At 39.8% G+C, this 24,748-nt stretch overlaps 1 protein-coding gene across 1 annotated transcript in view; it reads left to right on the forward strand.

The window, feature by feature from the left end:
• The window catches only part of ChAT (Choline acetyltransferase), a 202,629-nt gene that overhangs the window by 132,692 nt on the left and 45,189 nt on the right, over nucleotides 1–24,748 (forward strand). The window contains exons 3-4 of the mRNA XM_067154273.2: nucleotides 1,159–1,336; nucleotides 14,559–14,736. Of these exons, the coding sequence (XP_067010374.2) occupies nucleotides 1,159–1,336; nucleotides 14,559–14,736 (356 nt within the window). The remainder of the gene's footprint in view (nucleotides 1–1,158; nucleotides 1,337–14,558; nucleotides 14,737–24,748) is intronic.

A 24,748-nucleotide genomic window follows, 5' to 3' on the forward strand; every position in this document is an offset into this window, starting at 1 on the left:
GAGACTTTGGAACTTGATGATAGATCACCAACTCTGACTTTGGCCAAGTTGTCATCATAAGCCTTTTATGTGTGAAATGAGATGAGATGAGATGGAATTCCCATTTCCTCTAGAACACGCCACAAAACACAATCAAAGGCCTTTTGGTAGTCAGTGAAGCACAGAAACAAAGGAATGTTGAATTTATGTGCCTCTCCAACCAACTGGCGAATATTTAAAATGAACATCGGATAATAATTGTGGAACAAGTTAATTTTAAAAAATTGCTCCTTTTTTACGTATTTTCGTGAAAACATTTGGACCGGATACGATTTCCAAAACTTTCTTTTTCCATTTGATATAGCTCTCCAAAACACGCGTTTTGACACCTTGACAATTCCTCTACCTTCAATATTTTAGTCAGAGTTGAGTGAAATAGCTTAACTTTACGTTTTTGCTAAAGTGGGGCCCTATGCTGTGTGATCTAAGAAAGTTTTTCAGTATTTTAAAAAACTTCGCTTAAGTGGATTACATCATACAAGCAACCACTTTTCCCATACAACGACTACAAGCGCATGTCAGCTGTTGGACAGTGCTGAGTTGGAGTACCGGCCTGCGTTGTCGAGCGTGCTAATTCAAACATACGAACTTAACGCTTTCTGTAGGTCACACGAGTTGATTTCCGAAAGAAATGTCTTGGCTATTATGTTATTTTTGGCTCATTTAAAGCTGTGAAAATTTTACATAATTTCGGTGAATCCCCGGTACACGCCCTTCCCTTTTAAGTTTAAAATTTGAAGAACTCAAAAGTGAATTAAGTTTATATTACGATTAGACGTAGAAAATTAAGAACAGATACTGTGCAGAAAGATAAATTGTGTGTAGAAAGTGTCTACTACGTGTTCATTTATTCCATTTTGTGCTAAATGTGGACTCGCCAAAATACGAACAGAAATGTATCCAGAATATTTTGTGATCAATAATTATTCGCGTATTCTGTAATAGTTAACGCTGAAATCTAGGCTGTGTATGTTATTGTCTTTGCAGAGTGTTTCACAATTTATTTGAACCTAAAATTTGATATTGATGCAATAATATTGACTCTCTCATGTTTTGTTGTGTTCCTAGGACAGAGTCCTAGGGAAGGTGTTATGTGTGTTTGTTGTTTGGTTGCGACAGGATGGCGCTGCCTGTTGAGCGCGCCACCTCGCGGGAGAAAGGCCAACCTCTGTGCATGGCTCAGTACTACCGATTGTTGTCTGCCCATCGACAACCTGGTCGGTCGAACGACCAACTCATCGTGAGAGAACAGCGCCAGCATCAAGACGAGCACATCGTGGTCATGTGCGCGAACCAGGTGCGCGCTATTTGCTCTAGTGGCCGGTGATTCCCAGACGACAAAGAAGCTCAGACTTTAAATTTGCCAATTTTCTTCCTGTGAAGACTCCACCCGTCCACTGCATTAGAGTCCCGCTTAACCGACTTTGATAGGACCGAGGATGCTGCGGTTAGGGGGAGGTTGTGAGTCCTCGTACACTGGCAACTATGGTGACCAACTGTTGAAGGAAGGAATGCGGGACAAGACAGTCAAAATCAAATCAAAATCACTACTGATCTACATGTAGGGCAGTCGCCCAGGGGGCAGATTCCCTATCTGTTGTTTTTCTAGCCTTTTCTAAAACGATTGCAAAGAAGTTAGAAATTTACTAAACATCCCCCTTGATAAGTTATTCCAATCCCTAACTCCCCTTCCTATAAACTAATATTTTCCCCAACTTGTCCTCTTGAATTCCAGCTTTATCTTCATATTGTGATCTTTCCTAGTTTTAAAGACACCACTCAGACTTATTCGTCTACTAATGTCATTCCACGATATCTCTCCACTGACAGCTCGGAACATACCACTTAGTCTAGCAGCTCGTCTCCTTTCTCTCAAGCCTTCCCAGCCCAAACCTTGGAACATTTTCCTAACGCTACTCTTTTGTCGGAAATCACCCAGAACAAATCGAGATACTTTTCTTTGGATTTTTCCAGTTCTAGAATCAAGTAATCCTGGTGAGTGTCCCATACACTGGAACCATACTCTTGTTGGGGTCTTACCAGAGACTTATATGCCCTCTCCTTTACGTCCTTACTACAACCCCTTAATACCTTCATAATCGTGTGCAGAGTTCTATACCCTTTATTTGGAATCCCATTTATGTGATAGCACCAATGAAGATCTTTCCTTATATCAACACCTAGGTACTTACAGTGATCCCCAAAAGAAACTTTCATCCCATCAAAGCAGTAATTAAAACTGAGAGGACTTTTCCTATTTTTGAAACTCACAACCTGACTTTTAACCCCATTTATTATCATACAATTGCTTGCTGTCCATCTCACAACATTATCGAGGTCATTTTGTAGTTGCTCACAATCTTGTAACTTACTTATTACTCTGTACAGAATAACATCATCTGCAAAAAGCCTTACCTCTGATTCCAATTCTTTACACATAGCATTGATATATATGAGAAAACATAAAGGTCCAATAATACTGCCTTGAGGAATTCCCCTGTTAATTACTGCAGGGTCAGATAAAGCTTCGCCTACTCTAATTCTCTGAGTTCTGTTTTCTAGAAATATAGTCACCTAATTAGTCACTCTCTTGTTTTGTCGAGTAGCACTCATTTTTGCGTAGTCTCCCACAATGCGATGGTCTTTGCCAGCTTTCCTGCATCTAAATCAGCTTTATCCCCTCGAGATTTTAACTCTTCAGTGCACTCCTTCTAGGTTCAGTACCTAGCAGCACTTTAACACGCCCCGACATTTCCCTCAATGAATGCTAATGCTAAATCATTAACTCCTAGAATGAGTATCTGATACCCTTTTTGGAACTTTATTTGTCTGGACGTGATAATGCATTACATACAATTCACACAACCATGGAATAAAAACAAACTTCGACCAGCCCATGTAACCGACAAAAAAAAAAGAACAGAAGGCACCACAGCATCTGTTTATCAGGCTAACACATAAAATTATCCTAGAACATGCAAGGATATATTCCATAAAATAGAAAATAATGCAGTTCTCAGCCTTGAGGGAACAGATCTAGAAAGGAGGCGTGCGTCTCTTATGTCACTTGACATTTGAATGGCGTTTGGGGTACATTTTACAGCAAAAAATTCCACTTGTTGAAAACATCCTATAGTTGGGCCCACGAGAGTTGAGGTCTGACATTTGAGCGGCGAGAGCAGTAACTACGAATTATGCTGCGTTGTCTTAGTTGCCTCCATCTGCGACATATCACCCTTTCATACAGGCTAAACATTTAATAATAGATGTAGAGCTAATGAAATTCATTAAACTTTGACCCGTTCCTAAGCTCGTGCTAATAATTCCAGCATTTAAGGCAGAACATGTCATTGCCGGTAAATATGAGAGTTCATAACCACTAAACTGACAATAACCTCAACAAATCCACATGTTAAATGGAGAATCGAGCTGTACAGCTAGCCACTGATTAACTTACAAAAATAAACTGACGACGAAAATAGTATTCCGGAAACAAACACGTAAATAATTACATAAACCAGCAATAACTAACACACTCCGAATAATATCACAAAAGCGACTGCGAGCAAGGCAATCCACGTAGTGATAGCATCCTTAAATGTGGCATCGCTGTTATCGTTGCCATAGCAACAGACCATTTTCGAGCAGCGTTACTCAACTTCTTCTCGCCGGTGGCGCTAAACGTCAGACTCCAACTCTCGTGGGCCTTACTATAGGGATATGAGCTATGAATTTGAGGTAAATAAAATATAATAAAGTATAAGATTGTATTCTTCAATAATTACTGAAAATTACGATCCATTTCTTAATCATCGTTATCCGGTCAATTAAATTAGCAGTTTGCCTTTTTTTACCACCACGAGCGCTAATATGAGTCAATGCTGAGTTTCACTGAAGTTCTTATAACTATATTCGGTGTGGACAGTTTTCAAAACGTCAAAAAACGCCTGAGGGTATTGAACCAAGGAACACATTGCATAAATAATTACGTAAAGAAGTTAATTTGGCTAGGAAACGAGGCTGTTTTTCGGAACAGCTTTTAAGCCGGAAGTGATTTTCGAAATTTGCGTGTTTTTTGTTATTTTGTTGTTGTTTCTTTGTTTGATAGAATTATCCAAGACTCAGAATTTGAAATATTTCATGGCCCTTTAGCCCTTGATTCGTCCAAAGCTTCAGAAAGGGTCATTGATTCCAGAGGTAGTTATGTTTGCTAACGTTCGCTTTAACTATACTTATTTTTACATGTACAGCGTGACCCAAAAATCTGTTGACATTTAACGAGGCAATACTCACGGAATATTGGAGGTAGAGAGGTAATAATTGGCACACACGATTGGCATTGACACCAAAATAAAGTACACACAATGACCAACAGATGGCGCTTCATACGATGCACAAGCAATAATTAGCATTAAATCGAGGTTTAGAACATGTTCAACATGTCGGCCGTCACTTATCAACAATACCTGTAGTCTAGGGACAATGTTGTGAGCAATACTGTACAGCATATCCGTAGGCATGGTGAGAAATTACCGTCGCATGTTGTCTTTTAACATCGCTAATGAGGTCAGACAATCGTAGTAGACTTGCGGCTTCAGGTAACCTCACAACCAGTAATCACACAGATTGAGGTCTGGGGACCAAGGAGGCCAAGCACGACATGCGGCGATTGCAGGCGCATCTGACGCCCTCTCTCACGACAGCTCCTTGTATACCGTACAACGTGTTGCTGTGCAGCGCCATCTGTTAGCCTGTTTGTACACTCGTTGTTGGTGTCAATAAACCCCATACCATGCCTATCATGTGTGTCAATTATTACCTCCAATATTCCGTAAGTATTGCCTCGTCAATTGTTAACGGACTTTTGGGTCATCCTGTTCATCAGGATGTTGTTTGTCTGCCTTGCCACGATTTAAAACTTACCTGCGCAGTACCATGACGTGAGGAAAATCGAACGACACTGCCATCATGCATGTCCATAATCAAGAAACAAAAAGTACATTGAACGTCGAAACTGTGGTCATTATTTTCATCAAACGATCGACTGTTCGTAGGGACATTCCCTTTGTGAGTGCGAATTAGAAATTGCACACAGATTTTCAATTTTGTACTAAAGAGTTTCTTTTTTATTATTATACTAATTATAAATATGTTAACAAATTTGAGGCTTTTCTTGTCAAACTCAATTTTGTATCATTCTACGAGAAAACTAGGCTTATGCTTTTTTTTTTTTTTTTTTTTTTTTGTACCTTCAGATTTTAGAGCACAATTTATATTTCTTTAACTTCCATGCTTTAAATTCGTATATATTTAAAATGTAAAATCTCTTACCTTTTCGTGATTAGAACACACGTTTACCTTTTAAGTGGATTTTTACGTCGATTGTATGCGAACTTGTTTTGTAATCATTCATCCTTGTTGAAAAAAGCGCCTAATAAAACAATAGTTCGTTTTCCGTCAAGTATTTTCCATTCACAAACGCCAAAAACCCACAGCAAATGAATGTTGAAAACATCCTAGTGCTATGAGCTACAAATTTTAAGCAAATTAAAAAGTATAATCAATATGAGAATATATTCTTTATTTACTCCTAAAAATTACGATCATTTTCTTAATCATGCCCATTAGATTAGCACTTTGCCTTTTTCTCCCACTCGAGCGCTAATGCGAGTCAATGCAGAGCTTCACTTAACTACACTCGGTGTGGACATTTTTCAAAACATCATAAAGTCCTGAGGGTATTGAACGAAGGAGCACGTTACAGAAAGAATTATGTAAATGATTTAATTTGGCTAGGATTTGAATCAAAAGGGAAAGGAGTAAAGAAACAAGCGATTTTAGGCTGTTTTTGCTAGACTGCATTTAGGCCGGAAGTGATTTTCGAAATTTGTTTTTTAGTTTGATAGAGCTGTCCAACACTCACAATTTAAAAACTCTCTGAGCCCTTTAGCCCTTCAACTTTCAGTACAATTGAGGAAATTGCTTGATTTTACGTTTTTCCTAGTGTGAGGACCTCTACTTTGCTAAGAAATGTTTTCACATTAAAAGTGCATTTTCACGAGGATTAAATTTCGATATTTTTCCGCCCCCCCCCCCCCTCCCTTTTTTGGACTGTGAGTTTTTACATCGCACCGACACAGATAGGTCTTTTGGCGACGGTGAGATAGGAAAGCATAGGAAGGAAGCGACGGTGACCTTATTTAAGTTAACTTATAGCACCAGTATTTGCCTGGTGTGAAAATGGGAACCCACAGAAATGCATCTTCAGGACTCCCGACATTGGGATTAGAGCTCTCTATCTCCCAAATGCAGAGTTGAAATTCTCTGTGTTATTCATTTCATGGGCTTGGATATTTTAGTGCGTTCAATGTCTGCCTGGGAATCACCGGTGTTCAGAGAGCCATCTGGAACACCTTGAGCCAACTTGTGAATGTCAGCCGCCACAGCTAGATGTCACCCTGCACGAGTTCCAGCGCATGAGCCTATCACCGACACCAGTCCACCTTTTCGCTTTGTGCTCTCAATTCAACAGTTTATTTTATTTATAATTTTGTTTAGCCTATTTCAGCTCTGCCATGTATCCGTAGCATGTGATCACAACCCTTTGTTAAGTGTTACCAACTGTCAGTGGCGAAGTGTGGGAATTTTCTTCGGGGAAACTGAACCGAAAACAACCGCTCGTGTAATAATAATAATAAGAAGAAGAAGAAGAAGAAGATACCATCAATCAGTCACCACTGATCTGCATTTAGGGCAGTCGCCCACGTGGCACATTCCCTATCTGTTGTTTTCCCAGCCTTTTCTTAAACAATTGTAAAGAACTTGGCAATTTACTGAACATCTCCCTTGGTAAATTACTCCAATCCCTTATTCCCCGTCCTGTAAATGAATATTTGCCCCAATTTTTCCTCTTGAATTCCAACTTTATCTTCATATTGTGATCTTTCCTACTTTTAAAGACACCACTCAAACTTATTCGTCTACTATTGTCATTCCACGCCATCTCTCCAGTGACAGCTCGGAACATACCACTTAGTCGAGCAGCTCGTCTCCTTTCTCCCAAGTCTTCCCAGTTGAAAGTTTGCAACATTTTCGTAACGTTACTCTTTTGTCGGAAATCATCCAGAACAAATCGCGCTGCTTTCCTTTGATTTTTTTCCAGTTCTGGTATCAAGTAGTCGCATACATTGGAGCCATACTCTAACTGCGGTCTCACCAGAGACGTATACGGCCTCTCTTTTACATCCTTACTACAAACCCTAAACCATGTGAAGAGATATGTAACCATTCTTAACTACTTCGTTAATATGATTACCCCAATGAACAGGTACTTACATTGTTCCCCGCCAGGTACTATCATACCTTCAACACAATACTTAAAACTGAGAGGACTTTTCTTCTTGGTGAAAGTTACAACTTGACTTTTCATCCCATTTACATTCTTACCACTGTCTGCTGTTCATCTCACTACATTGTCAAGTTCCCCTGCAGTCGCGCACAATCCTACAACTCATTTAGTACTCTATACAGTCTAACATCATCCGTGAATATCCTTATCTGTGATTGCAGATCTTTACTGATATCATTTATATATGATTATAAAAAAACAAAAAGGTCCAATAATACTGCCTGCGGCATGCCACACCAAACTGTGACCTTAGGGCAGCTTTGAGACTTTTCAGTTGTGGCCCTTGGATCATTCTCTGCCCAGTAGTGGCAGTTGTCTGTTTACAAACCCTCAAATTTGAAAGAACAGCTTTTTCGTTCCAAATGATGTACTCGAACAACTGTGCCCAGTCTTCATACCAACCGAGTATGATCTCACCATATTCCATTCGATGGTCACAATCTTCCGGCGATAGCTATTGACAGGAATGTGGCTTCCGTGGACGGAAATGTGATTCTTTTCTTCACAACATTTATTATAGTATGTCGGGAGAGACCACTTCCATGAGAGGCTTGTCTTGTTGATTTGTGAGAGCTTCTGACGAACAAATCCTGCACCATTAGCACGTTTTCTTCCAACTTGGATGTCGAGGGACGAGTATCCGTTTTTCAGATTCTGTGTTCATCAGTTTATCACGACAGTTCTTGATGGTCTTTGCATCCACCGGTGCACTGTTCGCCGCCATCTCTGCCTCTGCACTACGGAACGCCGGACTTCGTAGAGGCGGCCTCTGAGCTCCGAGATGCCATGTGCCGTTACAGATCAAGTTGTCTACCACTGTACAGGAAGTCTCTTATACAGAGTGGTCGGCAACGACGTGAACCGGATACATGAGCGTTAAAGGGTTCGTCATACTGATAAATAGTTGCAAAATATCGCGCCGTTGTCATCTTATCAGCTGCTGAAGTTAGCCAATCAGATCGCTTTGCAGGTGACTTCAAATGGGCTTTGCGAGGCGGTGTTGCTAAATCAGCACAAAGCTTATAACCGGCTTGAGAACGCCATTAGAAGAAATAAACTCCTCCAGGGGAGACACTGCTGATAGGCTCGGCCCACAGCAAGAACGCTACGGTGCCATTGGCTGGAACCCGCGGTGTGTTAGTTTGTGATGCTCATTTGTCGGCAGTGCCCTCGAGCCCGACCAAGCCAGGTGCTGATTTAGCAACATCGCCACGCAAAGCTCGTTTGAATTCACCCGCGAAGCGATCTGATTGGCTGACTTCAGCAGCTAATAAAATGGCAACGGCGCGAAATATCCACGTATTTTTTCAAATTACTTATCAGTACATTCAACGCTCTAACGCTCATGTACTCGCTTCACGTTGTTTCCCACCGCGTTGTATACAAAAGTTATATACTACTTTCAATAGGGCGTTACTTCCCACCCACCCTGTACAATATGCCCTTATTTCTTCAGAAACGTTTTATCGGGAAAGGTTCAGCTTACCCAGTCTATTCTCAGACTTCGCCACTGCCAATCGATGGAATCTACTGGTAAGTCACCAAGTGATAAACAAGGTCTCGCTGGTTAGAATAGTATAGACTAAAATAGAATAGAATAATTCCTTCTCATAGTTTCGGATCGCCAGAAACTGCCAAGTTAGTTGTTATTTTATTGTTCTGTTATATGTATTTTAAATAATCCTTATTGGTATAATATGTGCCTATTATTACACTACTCAATCTAAGTTAATGGTTTATTCCTATTTTACAACTTAATTTATTTTTTTAGATCCTGAATATTCAAGAGTGTTATACATTACATTCTATCTTTCATTATTTAAATTAGTGTTTGTTATTTCAGGAGTGTACGTCAGTAAGTACGCTTCCCTGATGTGTTGCTTCTCTCTGTATATAGACGCAATTCTCTTGTGGATGCTGAAAAGTTTCCGTGTTTCTGTTCATAGGAAATGGCTCTCCTCCCATTACCACTCGTTCGGTAACTTCGCCATTGTGTAACTATTGCAGTGTTAACCGACTATCGATGTGACTACAAACTATCAGTTACATAGTTGGAAGCGAGTACCTGAACAGTACAACAGGGAAACTTACTTTTTGACTCACACCTTTTTCGTTGTCTGTACTTTAGTTAATAGTCTGACAGTATCGTATGGAATTCTTCCCCTTGAACTTAAAATGTTTCACTCTAAGTGCTTGTCGCCTCAAAGATTCTTAACTATTTCAATGTGTCTCCACGCAATAAAAAACGTTTCTCTTCATCTTGCATGTATATACGCTGGCATATTATACAAACCATATTTCCATATTTTTAGTTTCAATCAGATTTGATTCTTAATGAATTATGAATATTTTATGCTACTCTTTTACATGCAAGTCCATATTTTGGACAGCTTTCATAGTGGTCGACACTTTTGAAACCACACATCGTATTTATTACTACTTTCTGGGAAACACTTCGTCCATTATCTTAATGTTGTTATTGTCTAGACACCTATCTTCTCCAGAATGGTTTGACTTGTACATGTGTTGATAAAATTGTAATATTGTTATACATAAAAACATGACCCAGTAAATGCACACACACACATTTCAATCCAGCTATGAATGTCCACACTTGCTAATTGCAGTTTATTTACAAGTCTCTCTTCCTTATGGCACAGCAGGCGGTCCAGCCCGTTGTTTTATCTGGGGATGGCTAATCCTTACTTTCACTTTCCCAAGTCCAGTCACCTCATACAGCAGCTGTGTGTAGACCGCTGGATTTGGACACAGAGTTACACAACACATGATGATTATTCCTTGGTTCGACTCCAGAGACAGCCCAGTAATTCACACAGTCACATGCAGTGAACATTACACAGCAACAGCTCAACAGCAGGACGATACTCACAACAGCGAACATTAACACAGGTCTAATAACCCTCACACTCACAATAGCGGCTTCCCTCGCTCACTCACGGCGGTCCTCAGTCCACACACACACACACACACACAGAGTACTCTCAGGTAGTACACTCTTCCGTCCAGCTACTCACTGAACACTCCGCCACAACAACAACAACAACAAGAGCTCCTCGTTCAGACCTTGGTAGGACATTATTATAGCGACAGCCAACCCAGCCGCCGGATCCCAACACACTGAGTCTCACGGAGTCCAGCACCAGCACTGACTGACTGCCCGTGGCTAGCCTCCATTCTTATAGCTCGGGTGATGTGAAGCAGAATACTCGCGATGTGGTTAGAGGCGGAACATTCCCGTTGAATCTCGAAGGAACTCGCAGATATGCCAGTCATGCCCTCCTTGTGTTAATATTCGCTGTTGTGAGTATCGTCCTGCTCTTGAGCTGTTGCTGTTTAGTGCTCACTGCACGTGACTCTCTGAATTACTGGAGTCGAACCAAGGAATAGTCACCGTGTGTTGTGTAGCCCGTAGCCCTGTGTTCAAATCCAGCTGTCTACACACAGTTGCTGTATGAGTTGACTAGACTTGGGGAAGTGAAAGTAAGGATTAGCCGTCCCCTGGTAATAGCAACGGGCCGGACCGCCTGGTGTGCCATAAAGAAGAGAGACTTGTAAATAGATAGCAATCAGTAAGAGTGGCCACTGATAGCTGATGCTGGGAGCTCCCCGGTTGGATGATTCACAGGTCCCTTCCAAAAAGTACGTGCTGGCATGTAACAGTACACAATTTAACTGACAACATTTTACGGCCCTCACTGGTTGGATAACTATTCTTATATTTATGATTCGTGCTATACTTAATATGTATTGACTGATCAACTTAATGACCTAGTGTTAAACTGTGTCTCCCGCCCAATAAGAGTGCTCTGTCGCCGCCTATGACTGTATTCCATAACCCTGTGCTACAGTGCTATTTTCGAATGTTGGGACCTAACAGCGGAATGGGGCCATGGCATCAGCTGATACATACAACCTAGTGGTTAGAACGTCATTGACTACGATGTGGCATTTTGTAAATTTTTCAGGAAACGAATAAAAATGTCTGATTTTGAAACCATTTCATATACAATGAAGATTTGTATATCAAAAAATTATTCTGAAAATTTAGAATTATTTTAGAAAGATATCACACATAACGATTTTGTCATTTTAAAGATATTTAGTAATTAATTATGGACATAGCCAGGTTTGGAAAAACAACATAGATATAAAAAATAAGGTTCCTAGAAGGAAACCATTTTTTAACACAGATATAGCCGGTTTTGGAAGAACGCTACTTGTGAGATAGCAAGTTAAGGAATAACACATGTTTGGGAATTGCATTAAAATTCTGATAAGAGAGGGTGGACATTGAAGAACAATGTTTAGGAATAACACGGGAATGGAATAAGCAGTTATAAGAAGGGAGGTGGAAACGTTTAATGAGTTATAACTTCGGTTACTCAAATCATTATATTGTACCATTGAGTTAATGCTTATTGAATAAAAGCTTGAATTCACTACTTAAAGAGGACAATATACAAGTTTTCACAGAACACTAGAATTTTAGACAGCCCAATCTGGAAGTCAGTCATACTGCACGTGACATCTGCAGCTCCACTGGGATTTTCCCCTTCTAATCATTCTGGTAACTTATTATCTTGTTTAGCTGTGACATTCACAGCACGTCTTCGCCAAGATTAAAATGTGCCATCAGTAGTCTGTTGATGTCCTTAAACTTTTGCAGGATTCACGCGCACTCCTCTTGGTACTCGAGTAACGCTCAGGTCAGCCATGTGTTTAGCTTTCTTGACTGCAAGCCTACGCATTCCAATATCCGTAAAATACTATAGTTCCCCGCTCACTAGTATGTCAGTTCCCACAGCAGAACAAGTGTAACTTCAATAAGTATTGAGGTGCATTGTTGTACGCGCGCTCACGTAGTCACACATCGGATCACCTTATTGGCGGTGGGATATAGCGAGTTTTGGAAAGGCGGGAATAACAGGTCATGGGATCTACATTCTAATTATCTCATTGGTTAACTCCTTTAAGTGCAAATAGCTAGTTTTGACGTAACCACACCACTTAATATAGCACGTTTTGGAATGACACCCAGTTTACATTCATAAATTCTGACTACTTACAGGGACTTTCGGAACGAAGATGTAGTTCCGAATGATGCAATGAATAACGAGCAACCTAATGGCACCAATATCTCAATATCGCAAAATTTTGCATATAGCCAGTTTTGGAATGGATCGCCTCAAAGTATATATATCTCTTACAACACGGTCTTGTAGACAATATGGGATACATCGAGACATCGACATCGAGAGCACGCCAAATAAAGCTGGCCTTGAGTGGTTCTCTAGATAATGACGCAAAATTAAATTAAAATAAAATATTGAATGTATGTCCAATCCTAGGGAGCCAGGTATGAACTGCGATGAATCTTCGTGGCGACTTTTTACGACCAGATGCCCTTCCTAAAATCAACCTCATCAGAGTAGTTAATGATATGAATTGATTGACGTGATATATGACAGTACGAAGGGAGAGGGTGAAATCTGGTACCGGTACACAGCCTACTCCTGTCGAATAGCAACTACGGGTCTGCTCAAGGCTTAACGTCCCCATCAGACGGACAAATCACCATCAACAGCGTCAAATGCCCTCACTCCATATGAGCACTGCGGAGAGGTTTGGAAGTGTATCCAGGCTATTGGCACGCAATCTGGTGATTAGAAATTGTATACCACCATCTCCCCTACCATGCCGGCCAACATTCTGATGATTTTTTTCGACCAACGGGACTCGAACCGGTTAACCTCGGTGTTAGACCGTCAACGCCTTAACGATCATGGTCACCAGGAGGGCTGTTGATTTTCAGAACTTAACCACCATTTATAGACTTCTTGGACATGCATAGGCGTTTATTTTATGTGTAAAATGGTAGACTTCTATCAATATTTGCGCCATGTTGGATAGAATTACACGGAAGGTAGCTAATATTGTAAGTAAAACATCTTACCTAACACGGATTGTTGAGAAGCAAATAAGGGCAAGTAGAAAAAAGAAGAAACGTTTCCCTTTGCGATCATGAAAATCTCTATCAAAAAGTGGAACTGAGTTTTACATCAAGGAGAATAATTCTATGTCGAAGGAACTTAACTTGTAGCTGCAGCATCTTTCGCGACCAAGGCCTACGGTAATGAGTAATGTGACGTCACGGGTGCTACAGGTTCTGTTTCAACACACTATACAAATCAACGACCTACAGCAGGGCCTCTCAAACGCTCAAAATCTCACGCATGTAAACTGAGGCGCAGAGGTCTTTTGCACCGTGCACAGCGCAATGCAATGGTGCATGCACCCTGAAAGGCCCTGGCCTACATTATACTATATAGACTGGCTGGAAGAGCTCATACTGCGCTCCTGGCTGAGGAAAGTTGCAATACGTCCACCATGTTTCCTGGGGGTACTCCTCAGCTGTTAATTGTCAACAAGGTCTTCAATGAACTGCACGAATAGAAGGAATACAAGAAGAAATATGCCATTTTATAAGTATTTGTTCCTTTCTGCTTTCAACTTCCTTCAAATATGGCAGGTCTTCCGCCAGTCCATGTAGTCGTTGATACAAATCCACAGCCGCAACATCTTTGGCAAGGCCTACGATAACGATTAAAGAGACGATATTCCGTCACATATTTTGTCGCGTTACGTTACACACATCTTCGGATGACCCCAGCAATAAGACATACGGCACTCTTGTCAAGATAATTAAAATAACAAAGAATCAAGCAAAGACATTCACCATTTAGTTCTTTTTCCGGGTTGAATCGTATTGTTGTTTTCTGGACATTCCGTGCAGTTTGCCGACGTTTCGAATACTTTGCGGTATTCACTGTCAAAGCGACTGAAAATACACCTACTCGATCCGAGGTAATAAGTCTCCCAGGCAGCAAAGAATACTGCAATGTAACTGTACGGAATGTACAACCGTGGAAGCTTCATTTCATTTCTAAGATACATTCGCCATTGTTGTCGCTGGGTGATCCTCAGTTGTTTCTCACGTGCCATCTTCTGAAAATAGCACTGTAATCTGCACGTCCTGCATGGTGCCACGCGCCCTCAGAGTAGAAGTAACCCCGTGCTGATGTGTCCACAGATGTACGCGCTGCCAGTGAAGAGTTCAGACCGCGGTCCAGTGTCAGAAGCTGACCTGTATGCGCAGCTGCTGCACATCCTCGGTGAAGTTCCTTCTCTGCCCCAGGCACCGCCTGTAGGGCTGCTCACCAGTGAACGACGAGACGTCTGGGCCAGGGTGAAGGACTCGCTCTCCGCAGGTAAACACCACTTCAATGGAATGTAGAGATATTTAAAATTATATCCACCAACTCAATACAACCTTAGAATCACCCTTAGTGATCAATTATATTTACAAAAACACAGTACCGTACATGTTTCAGCTCCTAAGAACCATCCTCACATGTTAAAAATAGTATAAATTAAACTCGCATGCATAAGACATTGGCGTGCACAAATATAATAAACATTAAAACAAAGTCTAACACATAAGGAACACTGTATACACAGTGTGTATCAAGTACATTCAACTTGAATCTCAACACCCTGTGAGTGGGTGACACTGACGAAGAATACACCCACGGTATCCCCTGACTGTCGTAAGAGGCGACTAAAAGGGGTGACCAAGGGATTATGAAATCAGAACGATGAGAGTACTTGTGATTAGTACCATTACATGTGGAACATCATGGGTCTACTAGTACCACCTTGCGAGGAAAACAATGGATCTACATTACATAGAAGCCGGGTCATTATGCGAGAAACGCTACGGGTCTGGGCGTTGTTTGTGATAAGTGTCATCCACCAGTCGGTTCCACTGTGTTCAGAATGAGTTTGGCTGACGCCCATGATTAGTACCACTATGTGAGTAAAACCATCAGTCGTGAGTGAGACAGTGGAGTGAGCGGATGTGCTGAGTAGAGTGCTGAATATGGGCGATTCACTAGTGCAGTACAGGGCAGCTATAGGAAGGTGGAATGGAGGAGTGAAATGTGAAAAAGTGAGAGGAGAGATGAAAAATGGGCAGAAAATGGGTGTATTGGTAACCTTGTTGGTAGCCGCAGTAATAGCAACCTTATTGGAAATTGGTGTTGAGCTAAACCCGGGGCCTGGACCAGTTGGAGCAATCGGATGCGAAGAATTCGAAATGATTAAGAAACTGATCAAAGAAGCACGTTAGGATGAGCAAACAAGAGACCTAATTAGAAGACAAACCAAGGAAATAAATAAGGAAATACACGAGTTAAAACAGTGTGTTAAAGAGGAGATGAATGTGATAAAAGAGAGAGTGGCTCATAATAAGGAGGAAGTAGAACAGCTGAAGACGAAAGTCAGGGATTTAGAGAAGAAACTGAGTCGAGTAAAGTGGTCTGAAAACAGGTCTAACCAAGAGCTCAGGAGGAAAAACCCTTTAATTTATAGTGTGCTGGAAGGAGACAACGAAAGCAAGGTGGAAATAGTATTTAAAGTGGTAGAAGTAATACAAAGTAAAATGAAGATAAACTTTAGTGAGGTGGACATAGACGATTTATATAGAGTGGGGAAAGTGAAGGGTAGGAGACCAATCAAGGTTAAGTTAATATAAACTCTGATAGTGGAAATAGTGCTGAGGAATACCAGCAACTTACAAGGTGAGAAAATTTGGGTGAGAAGGGACATGGACAATGGCGTCATCAAGGAACAAAACATTTTATGCAGGCACCTAGGCAAAGCAAGATTTCAAGGCCTAAGGGCCTACATTAAAGGACAGCGTTTGATCGTTGGAGACGGTCACTGGTGGCACACGTGGACACCAGCTCAACTACGGAAATAGGCGAAAAACACCAACATCAGCTGAGTGTAACGTGTGAGGAAGGAGCAGAAGTGAGCAAGGTATCGCTGACGAAAGTCAGTGATGACGTAGGTGGGAGCGATACGGCAGAAGGAAGAGGAGTGGATACAGGAGCTGAGCAGTCAGCAGCACACGAGGGAGCAGAGGGCAATGCACTGGAAGACAGACCTATCGAGCAACACCCAGGGGTCAGCAAGGGGATTGAAGAAAGAAGATGAGAGACAATGGTAAAGGATATAAACCTAAGTCTAAAAGATTTATGGGTAAGGAGAAATAAGTTACAGACTGATAAGGGTGGAAGAGAATGGCAAAATGCCTAAAACTCCAGAAGAGGATACGGTAGAAATAGAACAAATGGAAATATCTAGAATGACTAGAAGTAAGTCAGGGAATTTAGACTATAAAAGTAAAAAATAACTAGAGTTAAAGGTATCATGTGTTAATATCGAAGGAATATGGAGCAAAATAGGTAACGAAGACTTTAAAGAGTTACTGGAAGAAATGGATATTCTTAGACTTGTAGAAACTTGGGCTGATTACAAGAAAGACTGAAAGATAGAAGGGTGTATTGTATGGAGTCAGTATGGATCAAGGAGATCCAATAGAGGAAGAATAATCGTCGGCACGATGTAAAGCCCCTAGCAAAAAAAAAAAAGGAAGAATATCGGGAGGAATTTCGGTGGTAATCAACAACAGCTTAAAAGATAGAATACAGCTCTTAGAATCTGAATTTAAGGAATTAATCTGGATAAGAATATCAGATAGAGTCAATTTAGGAGGAATGAAATTTGTACAGCTTTTATATACAATCCACCTTTGAGCTCCCCATTTTCACAGAATGAGTTTTTTTAGAATTTAGCGACAGAAATTAGACGAATGAAAAGTACGTATGATCAGGCAAGCATTATTATTATGGGTGATCGTAACGCGAGGATAGGGGACAAGAAGCCAGTTTATAGTCAACATGAGGATGAGGTGTTAGTAGTTAATAGAAATAGCCAAGATAGAGAATGTAACAGAAATGGAGAAAAACTACTAGAATTATGCGCAGTAGAGGAGCTTCATATATTGAATGGATGGTGGTTCGGTGATGAGAGGGGAAAACTAACATATATAGTAGAAAATGGGGGCAGTACAATTGACCTAGTTGTAGGCTGTGGGGATAGTTCACAAGTTATCAAAGAGATATGCGTTAGGGATTGGGTGGAGGCAAATCATATGCCAGTATCTATAAAATTAATGATTCAAGATATAAGAGTGCAGGAGAGAGTTCACGATGGCGTAAAGGAAAGGAAAATACCCAGGTATCGTTGGAGAGAAGAATTAGGGAATGGCTTTAGAGAGTACTTCAATGGAGAGAATTTTGAGATCTGGAAAAGAGGTATTGTAAAACTGATAGAAGAAAATAGAGTTGAAGAAGCCCTAACCAGGATAGAAAATGTAATTGGAATGGCAGGAAAATGTATGAGGCAAAATCCAGGTAGAACGCAGATAAAATGTGGATGGTATAATACAGAATGTGCAAAGAAAAAGTCACTGGTTATGAAGGCACTTAGGAGACACAGGGAGGATGGTGGTCAAGTAGCTAGAAACAAATTTTGTAGAAAAAGGAAAGAATACAGAGAATTGTTAAGAAAGACAAAGTCGGAATGGCAACAAAAGATGGCTGCAGCCATAAATAAAAAGTGAAAGGAAAATGACAGTAGGAAAGTATGGGATAAAATAAATCAGATGACCAAGAAGAAATCAGGTTCAGTGGGGACCAATATAAGTCATAGTACATAGGTCCACTATTTCGAGAAATTATCGAAAAAACAAGACAAATAGAGAGCGCATCATGAGAGGATTATTGTCTCGGGGGGCTTGAGTGTCACTCTGCCGGAATTAGATGAGGCTATTTCGACTCAAAAAATAATGAACCAGTTGCAAGAAGCTAGAAAGGGAAAATCATGAGCTATTTCGGGTATCACATATGAATTTTGGAAAGAGGTGGGAGAGCAAAATGGCATGTGGGAAATTTTGACAAGGATATTCAATAAATATCTTCGAGAAAGGGGTATTCCCAAAAGTTTGGGAAGAGGGGATAGTATGCCCTATATACAAAAATAAAGGGGACAGATTAAATCCTGAAAACTGTATGGGAATTACATTATTGGATACATTGGGGAAAGTATATACTGGTATACTAGCAAATAGACTAAGGAACTGGGTGGAGAGACATTCAATGCTGTTGAGATTTCAAAGTGGATTCCGACAAGGGAGAAGAACACTAGATAATATTTTATAGTGAGAACGCTTATTGACAAATATGTAAAGAAAAAAGGAGGTAAGCTCTATATAACATCAATAGATTTAGAAAAAGCATTTGATATTGTGAGCAGGGAGGCAGTCGTTAGTAGATTGAGACACGTTGGAGTGTCATGTAAAATGATAAGAGCTATAGAAAAGATGTATGCTGAAGTAAAGTGTACTGTGAGAGTGGAAGAAGGTGTAGTAGTAGATTATCTCCAAAATGGGTTTGAAACAGGGGTGTAAATTGTCACCGATTTTATTCCTATTGTTCATTAATGATATACTAGAGTTTGAAGTTGAGGAAAGATTTGCACTGCCATGTTTAGAAAATCAGGATATTCCTGGTCTTGTCTTTGCTCACAACATACTCCTGTTCACACTAATGCCAGTTGCAGTGCAAAAAAGTATTGATGGTATCGAGAAGTACTGTAAAGAATGGAATATGAAAATTAACGCACAGAAAACTAGAGTAATGGTGTGCAAAAAATGGAACAAATTAGCAAAAAAGGAAAAATGTTATTTGGAAGGAGTAAAACTGGAAGTAGTTAACAAGTTAAAATATTTAGGAATTATAATATCAGGAAAAAGAAATTGGTCTGAACACATCAAGAGAGCAAGAATGATTGGTGCAGCAGCCCTGGCTAGTATTCGAATAGTAGATAACAGGATGCCTAATATTGATTTTAGAGTACAAAGAAATGTATTCAATGCTGTGATTAAATCTAAAATGTTATACGGTGCAGAAGTATGGGGCACAGAAAAGGAAATCGCCATGTTTGATTCAGTTACTAGTAGATTTATTAAAATAATTACAGGATTACCAATATGTACAGCGAATAGTGGAGCTAGATTACTGTGTACAGACATTAATATAAAGGTGGATTTAATTAAAAGAGTAATAAAATATTGGTTTAGGTTAAAAAGGGGAGGAGGGGGAGAAACTCTAGATTTAGCTTACCTGCACTGAATGAGGTACCAGAATGGGTGCTGGGCAGGCAACTTAAAGAAAGTACTAGAAGAAATTGAGATGGGGAACTATTGAGACAAAGATTTAGAAGAAAAGTCTGTAGGAAAGTGGCACAGAGGGTAGCAGATATAGAAATACAAAAGCTAAGAGCTGAGGGTAATAATAGGAAAACTCTGGAGGAATTCATGAATATATATCCAGGTATGAAAATAATACATGATAAATTAACCAAAAGAGAATACAGGGGATTGATATGGTGGCTGATGGGAGTTTATAAAAATAAGGCTTTTACAGAAGTGGCAAATATATGTTTATTGTGTGAGAAGGAGTTAGGAAATGCACATTTCTTGAGACAGTATGAAAGTATAAGAGCATTACGGGTTAAATACTTGGAAGCGGAAGAGATAAATAAGACAGAAAGAGAATCTGAATATTATACTTTTGTCAAATTAATGAACAGGGAATGGAGAAGGCCAAGGAAACTATCAAAATTATTGACAATTGTAAAAAGCTTGTGGGAGAAAAAAATAAAAGTGGTGAATGAGGGGAGGGTAAATGCTGATAAAAGTGATGAAAGAGGGATACACAGATATGGTATATTATAGAGTTCAAGTGAGTAATAGTAAGGGCGACAATAATTAGAATTTTAGTATTATGTCCCGTTTGTATGTATGTTCAGTTTTGTTCCTTTTCTCCTTACGTATTGTATATTTATAATTAAAGTATTTTAGTTCATTGATAAGTAAGTCGTATTATATTCCTTCTAATTAGATTGTTTGTGTTGTTGGTAAATTGTTTGTCTGCCTGTTGGCTTTTGGCTGGTGACATAGAGATAGAAGAGGGGGAGATAGGCCTGACCTATCTCAATCTAAGTGCTGATTCAGTACATCTGCACATGTAAAGGAGAGTAAGGTAGTGAGTAGTATTAGGTTAGAGGAAGTAAGTTGTCAATGAGACAGCGAAAGATGAGCCGAGTCATACCACTGTCTCGGCAGAAGAATACAGATGTGGCAGCCTACATGTAGAGCTGGCATTCGCACACATGTGGGCTGTACATGAAGGAGTGGTGAGGAATAACATTGACAACTTAAGGGGTCGGTGAGGTTTCGGTTTCCGAGCATCATGAGACATGAGAGTAAAACCATGGGTCTGCATTGCCTGAGAGTAGTAGAACTGTTACATCAGTGACTAGCAAGATACCTGTGCTGCGCTACGCCTTTAAAATGAAAGATGTTGTTCAAAATTTTACATTTTGGAGAGTCCACTGTCGGCTGAACCTGTAAAATACATCCTCAGTTCGTACGTCACGCAGTTTTGGGGGAATGACTTTTTTAATATGAGGATTGAAGATACCAGTCCGGTTGGAAAATGTGACAAACAGACGAAAGGACAAGGTGTTAATTACATATGTGGATAATGAATAGCACTGAAATATCGTAACACACTAATTTATTATGGTAGTATACAGGGCAATGGCCTTCCCGGTGCAAAAGAATGACAACACAGTACACACAAAGTTGACATGACAAACCTGGGCCTAAAGACCCTCAAAGAAGTCCCCTGCTACTGACACCACACACTGCCAACGATGTGGGAGGCGCTGAATACCATCTGCCTCATTATTTGCCGCACCATGTGTGAATCGGGTCACCTGTTGGCGCACTGCATTAGCAATGCCCTCTCGTGTTGCAAACCGCCTACCACATAGTGGTTCCTTAATCTTTCGAATGAGACCACAGTCACAGGGCGAAATGTCGTGAGAGTACGGTGGGTGCTCCAATTCATCCCATCCCCATCGTCACAGTAGCTGCCCTACACACTCTGCTTTATGTGGTTTTTCATTGACATGCAGGATTATTGCACTGTCCACAAGATCGGAAGTTTCTCCCGAACGCCACATCGTACCTGTCACACCAGGAAGTCCCTGTAGTACTGTGCGGTCACTGTTGTGCCATGTGGAACAAAGTGGCAAACAATGTCACCCCTGATGTCATACGCGATGATCACCATCAGTTTGACTAGGGAAGGATTCTGACGGACCTTCTGCCTCCTTGGTGGTCCAGCATGTCGCCAATCCATGGACTGATGTTTCAGTTTTGGTTCTTATGCCCTGGCCCAAAATTAATTGATGGCGATTATTCGTGACAAGAATTGATCGCCGTCCTGTTACCAGCGTGCAAGGTGGTTGGAGCATATTGCATAGCGCACCCACCTTTGAACTTCCGTCAGTGCATGCGGTACCCACCGCGATGCAATTTTGCGCAGTTGCAACTCATTACGCAATATCCAGTGGATGGTGCGTTTCTCGATGTCACTTGCCCTCTCTAACTCCAGTAGCGTCCATCGTCTGTCTTCATCCAGGAGCTGCTCGATGACGGCATGTGCCATGTCGGTCTGCACACTGACAGGTCGTCCCGAACGTTGCTCATCACTGGTTGACACACGTCCTTGCTGAAACTTCCCTACCCACCGTGCTACTGTACAGTATGGTAGGGCATTATTTCCAAGGGCTTCCACTAATTCACTGTGACATTCCATCGCATTTCTCCCTTGGAGAACGGCTATTTTGATGTAAGCGCGCTGCTCAACATGGGTTACTTCCATCTCGCACAACACTCACCAACTGACTGATTTCACAGCCCTCGCTGCGCTACTACCAGCTATTGTGATCCGTTCATATATCTACAAGAAAAAGAATAGTTGCCATGACTTTTGCCTCAATCCTCGTATAATCTACCATTCACTTGACCCCGTACAGAAGAATTTGAATACTTTAAACCATATCCGATTTAACATCTAGGACGTAAACACAACCAACCTGTGAAATTTTAATTTTCTACTTCGAGCAGTAATGGAGGAATGAATACTTTTTTAAGGGATGAATGTTTCGAAATATTTATTATCATCTAGGTTATAGAAGACAACCCTTCCTAAAAAAGTAATGTTCATGCCTGAAACGGTTTCGGAAGGATGGATATTGTGTTTTTGAGAGGGATAAATGTTTTGAAGTATACGGTAGTTTACACCTAGGACATAAAAGAAGACCCTTCTCGTAAAATTACAACTTTGTATGCTAAAAGGTTTTGGAGGTATGAATAATTTAGTTTACAGTAAAAATATTTCCTATTTCATAACTAGGATTTAAAATATATACCGCTATTTGGAATTTTGCCTTCGTACGTTAAACCATTTTGGAGGAAGGAATTAATATCCTTTTTCAGGATCTTAACCCCCATTTAACTCTCTGAAGGGTTAAATTTGTTTCAAACTTTCTGTTATTTAACACCTAGGATATCATTTTAACTTTTTAACTTCGTAATTCAAACGGTTTCATATAAACGTATATTTCTGTCATCATTCCTCATCCCCCAGTCAAAATCCCGTAGGGGTGTATTGTTTTAAGTCTACTTCTTATTTGCATCCTCATGAAAATAATTAAACCCCTTTTACACCCGTTAAGTTTATTCCCTCCCCCCACCCCAACAAAAATGTGTGTGTTTCTTTATTTTTAAAGGAAATTCCAAATCCAATTTTTACATCCATAACATCCTTCGTTTTTTGTGATATAAGTATCCTCGTACTGCCCCCTTTATTGCCAAGCTAAGCCCAGCCATTGAGTGAGAGATCCCAAGGGGGACCGTTCGCTCATGGCTTTCTGTTTTCAAGAGGCATTTAAGGGAAAAGGGGTGACGACCAAGCACAAAAATAAATTTAAAACACCATTCTGACATTTATTCACATAAACGCTCTTTTAAAAAAATATCCTTGCTGTTTCAAATACATTTATATTTTCGTGGTGTCTTGACTTCCAGTACTGCATTTACAAAATAACATGATCTCCGTCGATGCAGACACGGTTAGGCTCTGAAATCAAGTAATATCAGATGGATTAGGCCTTTACTGCCTTTAAAAAATTTTTAATGAAAATATAACCTGAGCCTCCTATAATTCACAATAGTATTTACAAAAATCAGCTGGCAGCTATCTCACCTATTATTTCAGAAACAAAATTAAACTGAAAATTCCATTTATCTATTAGAGATTTAACATGTGGTTACTGTTAGCTAATGATCAGTTATGTTACTTAAGATAGGTAACACTCGCTAATGACATCAATAGAAACCCTACAGTTGAATTTGACTCTACTTCGAAATCACAGTTAATTAATTGTTATTATTATTAATTGTCATTAAATTGTTTGGGTAACATTTACTTCTGTTAATCACACTATCGTTTTCAAAAAATGGAAGCATTTCATTAGATAAACTCTCACTCTAATCATGACACACTTGTCAAATTAATTAATTATTTAATTATTATCATTATTACTTGTTACCTCCTTAGCTCACAAGTTAATTATGTCATTTGTAGACATTTAATTTATATATGCACAGCATTTAAAGTTTTATAAATCAATTAGAAATCCTTCAAAAACTTAATTATAAATCCACTGAAAAATTTTATTGTAACCACGTGGAAATTAGTTGAAGACTTATTAATAACAATTAAAAATAGGAGAGGATTTCCACCAATCAATACTTATTTATTGCATATATGAAGCTACAGGACCGGTTTCAACCTCATATACAAGGTCATCTTCAGCTGAACCATACATACATATTTATATAATGAAGCTTTGATTAAGATTGTGTTATTAAAGGAATGCTATATTATGATGATGTACATTTAGTCACATACAAATGGGGCAAGTCTTAGAGTGAACTGGCATATATGTCATTCTGTACAATATTGCAACTGTATGTCTAAAATATTATGTTGAAGGTCTTAAAATTAGTGTATAAAATATGTCTTTACTTAAACTAACTTGTACATATATATATATATATACAAGATAAATACAATATATAAAAGTACTTCATGCATATGAACATTCGTTCTTGCTTGTTGGTCAATACATCGACTAACTTCCATATTTAAGTCTTATTTACAGTTGTACACTTCAGCTGCTATTCTTGGAGTTTGTAAAAATCGCTTGCCTTTGCTGATATGTGAACTAAATGATCTTTCGTCTAAATCAGCATTAAATGAAAACTAAATTCTAATCAAGTCTTACTTGACCTTACTCTCAACAAATTTTTCCTTAAAGTACACATCAAGTAAATTATCATTTTGACAAACCAACGCTGAAATAATCTGCGTCGTCGTGATGAACGCATGACCA

The sequence above is a fragment of the Anabrus simplex genome, chromosome 10 (assembly GCF_040414725.1).
Source record: "Anabrus simplex isolate iqAnaSimp1 chromosome 10, ASM4041472v1, whole genome shotgun sequence".
Lineage (NCBI taxonomy): Eukaryota > Metazoa > Arthropoda > Insecta > Orthoptera > Tettigoniidae > Anabrus > Anabrus simplex.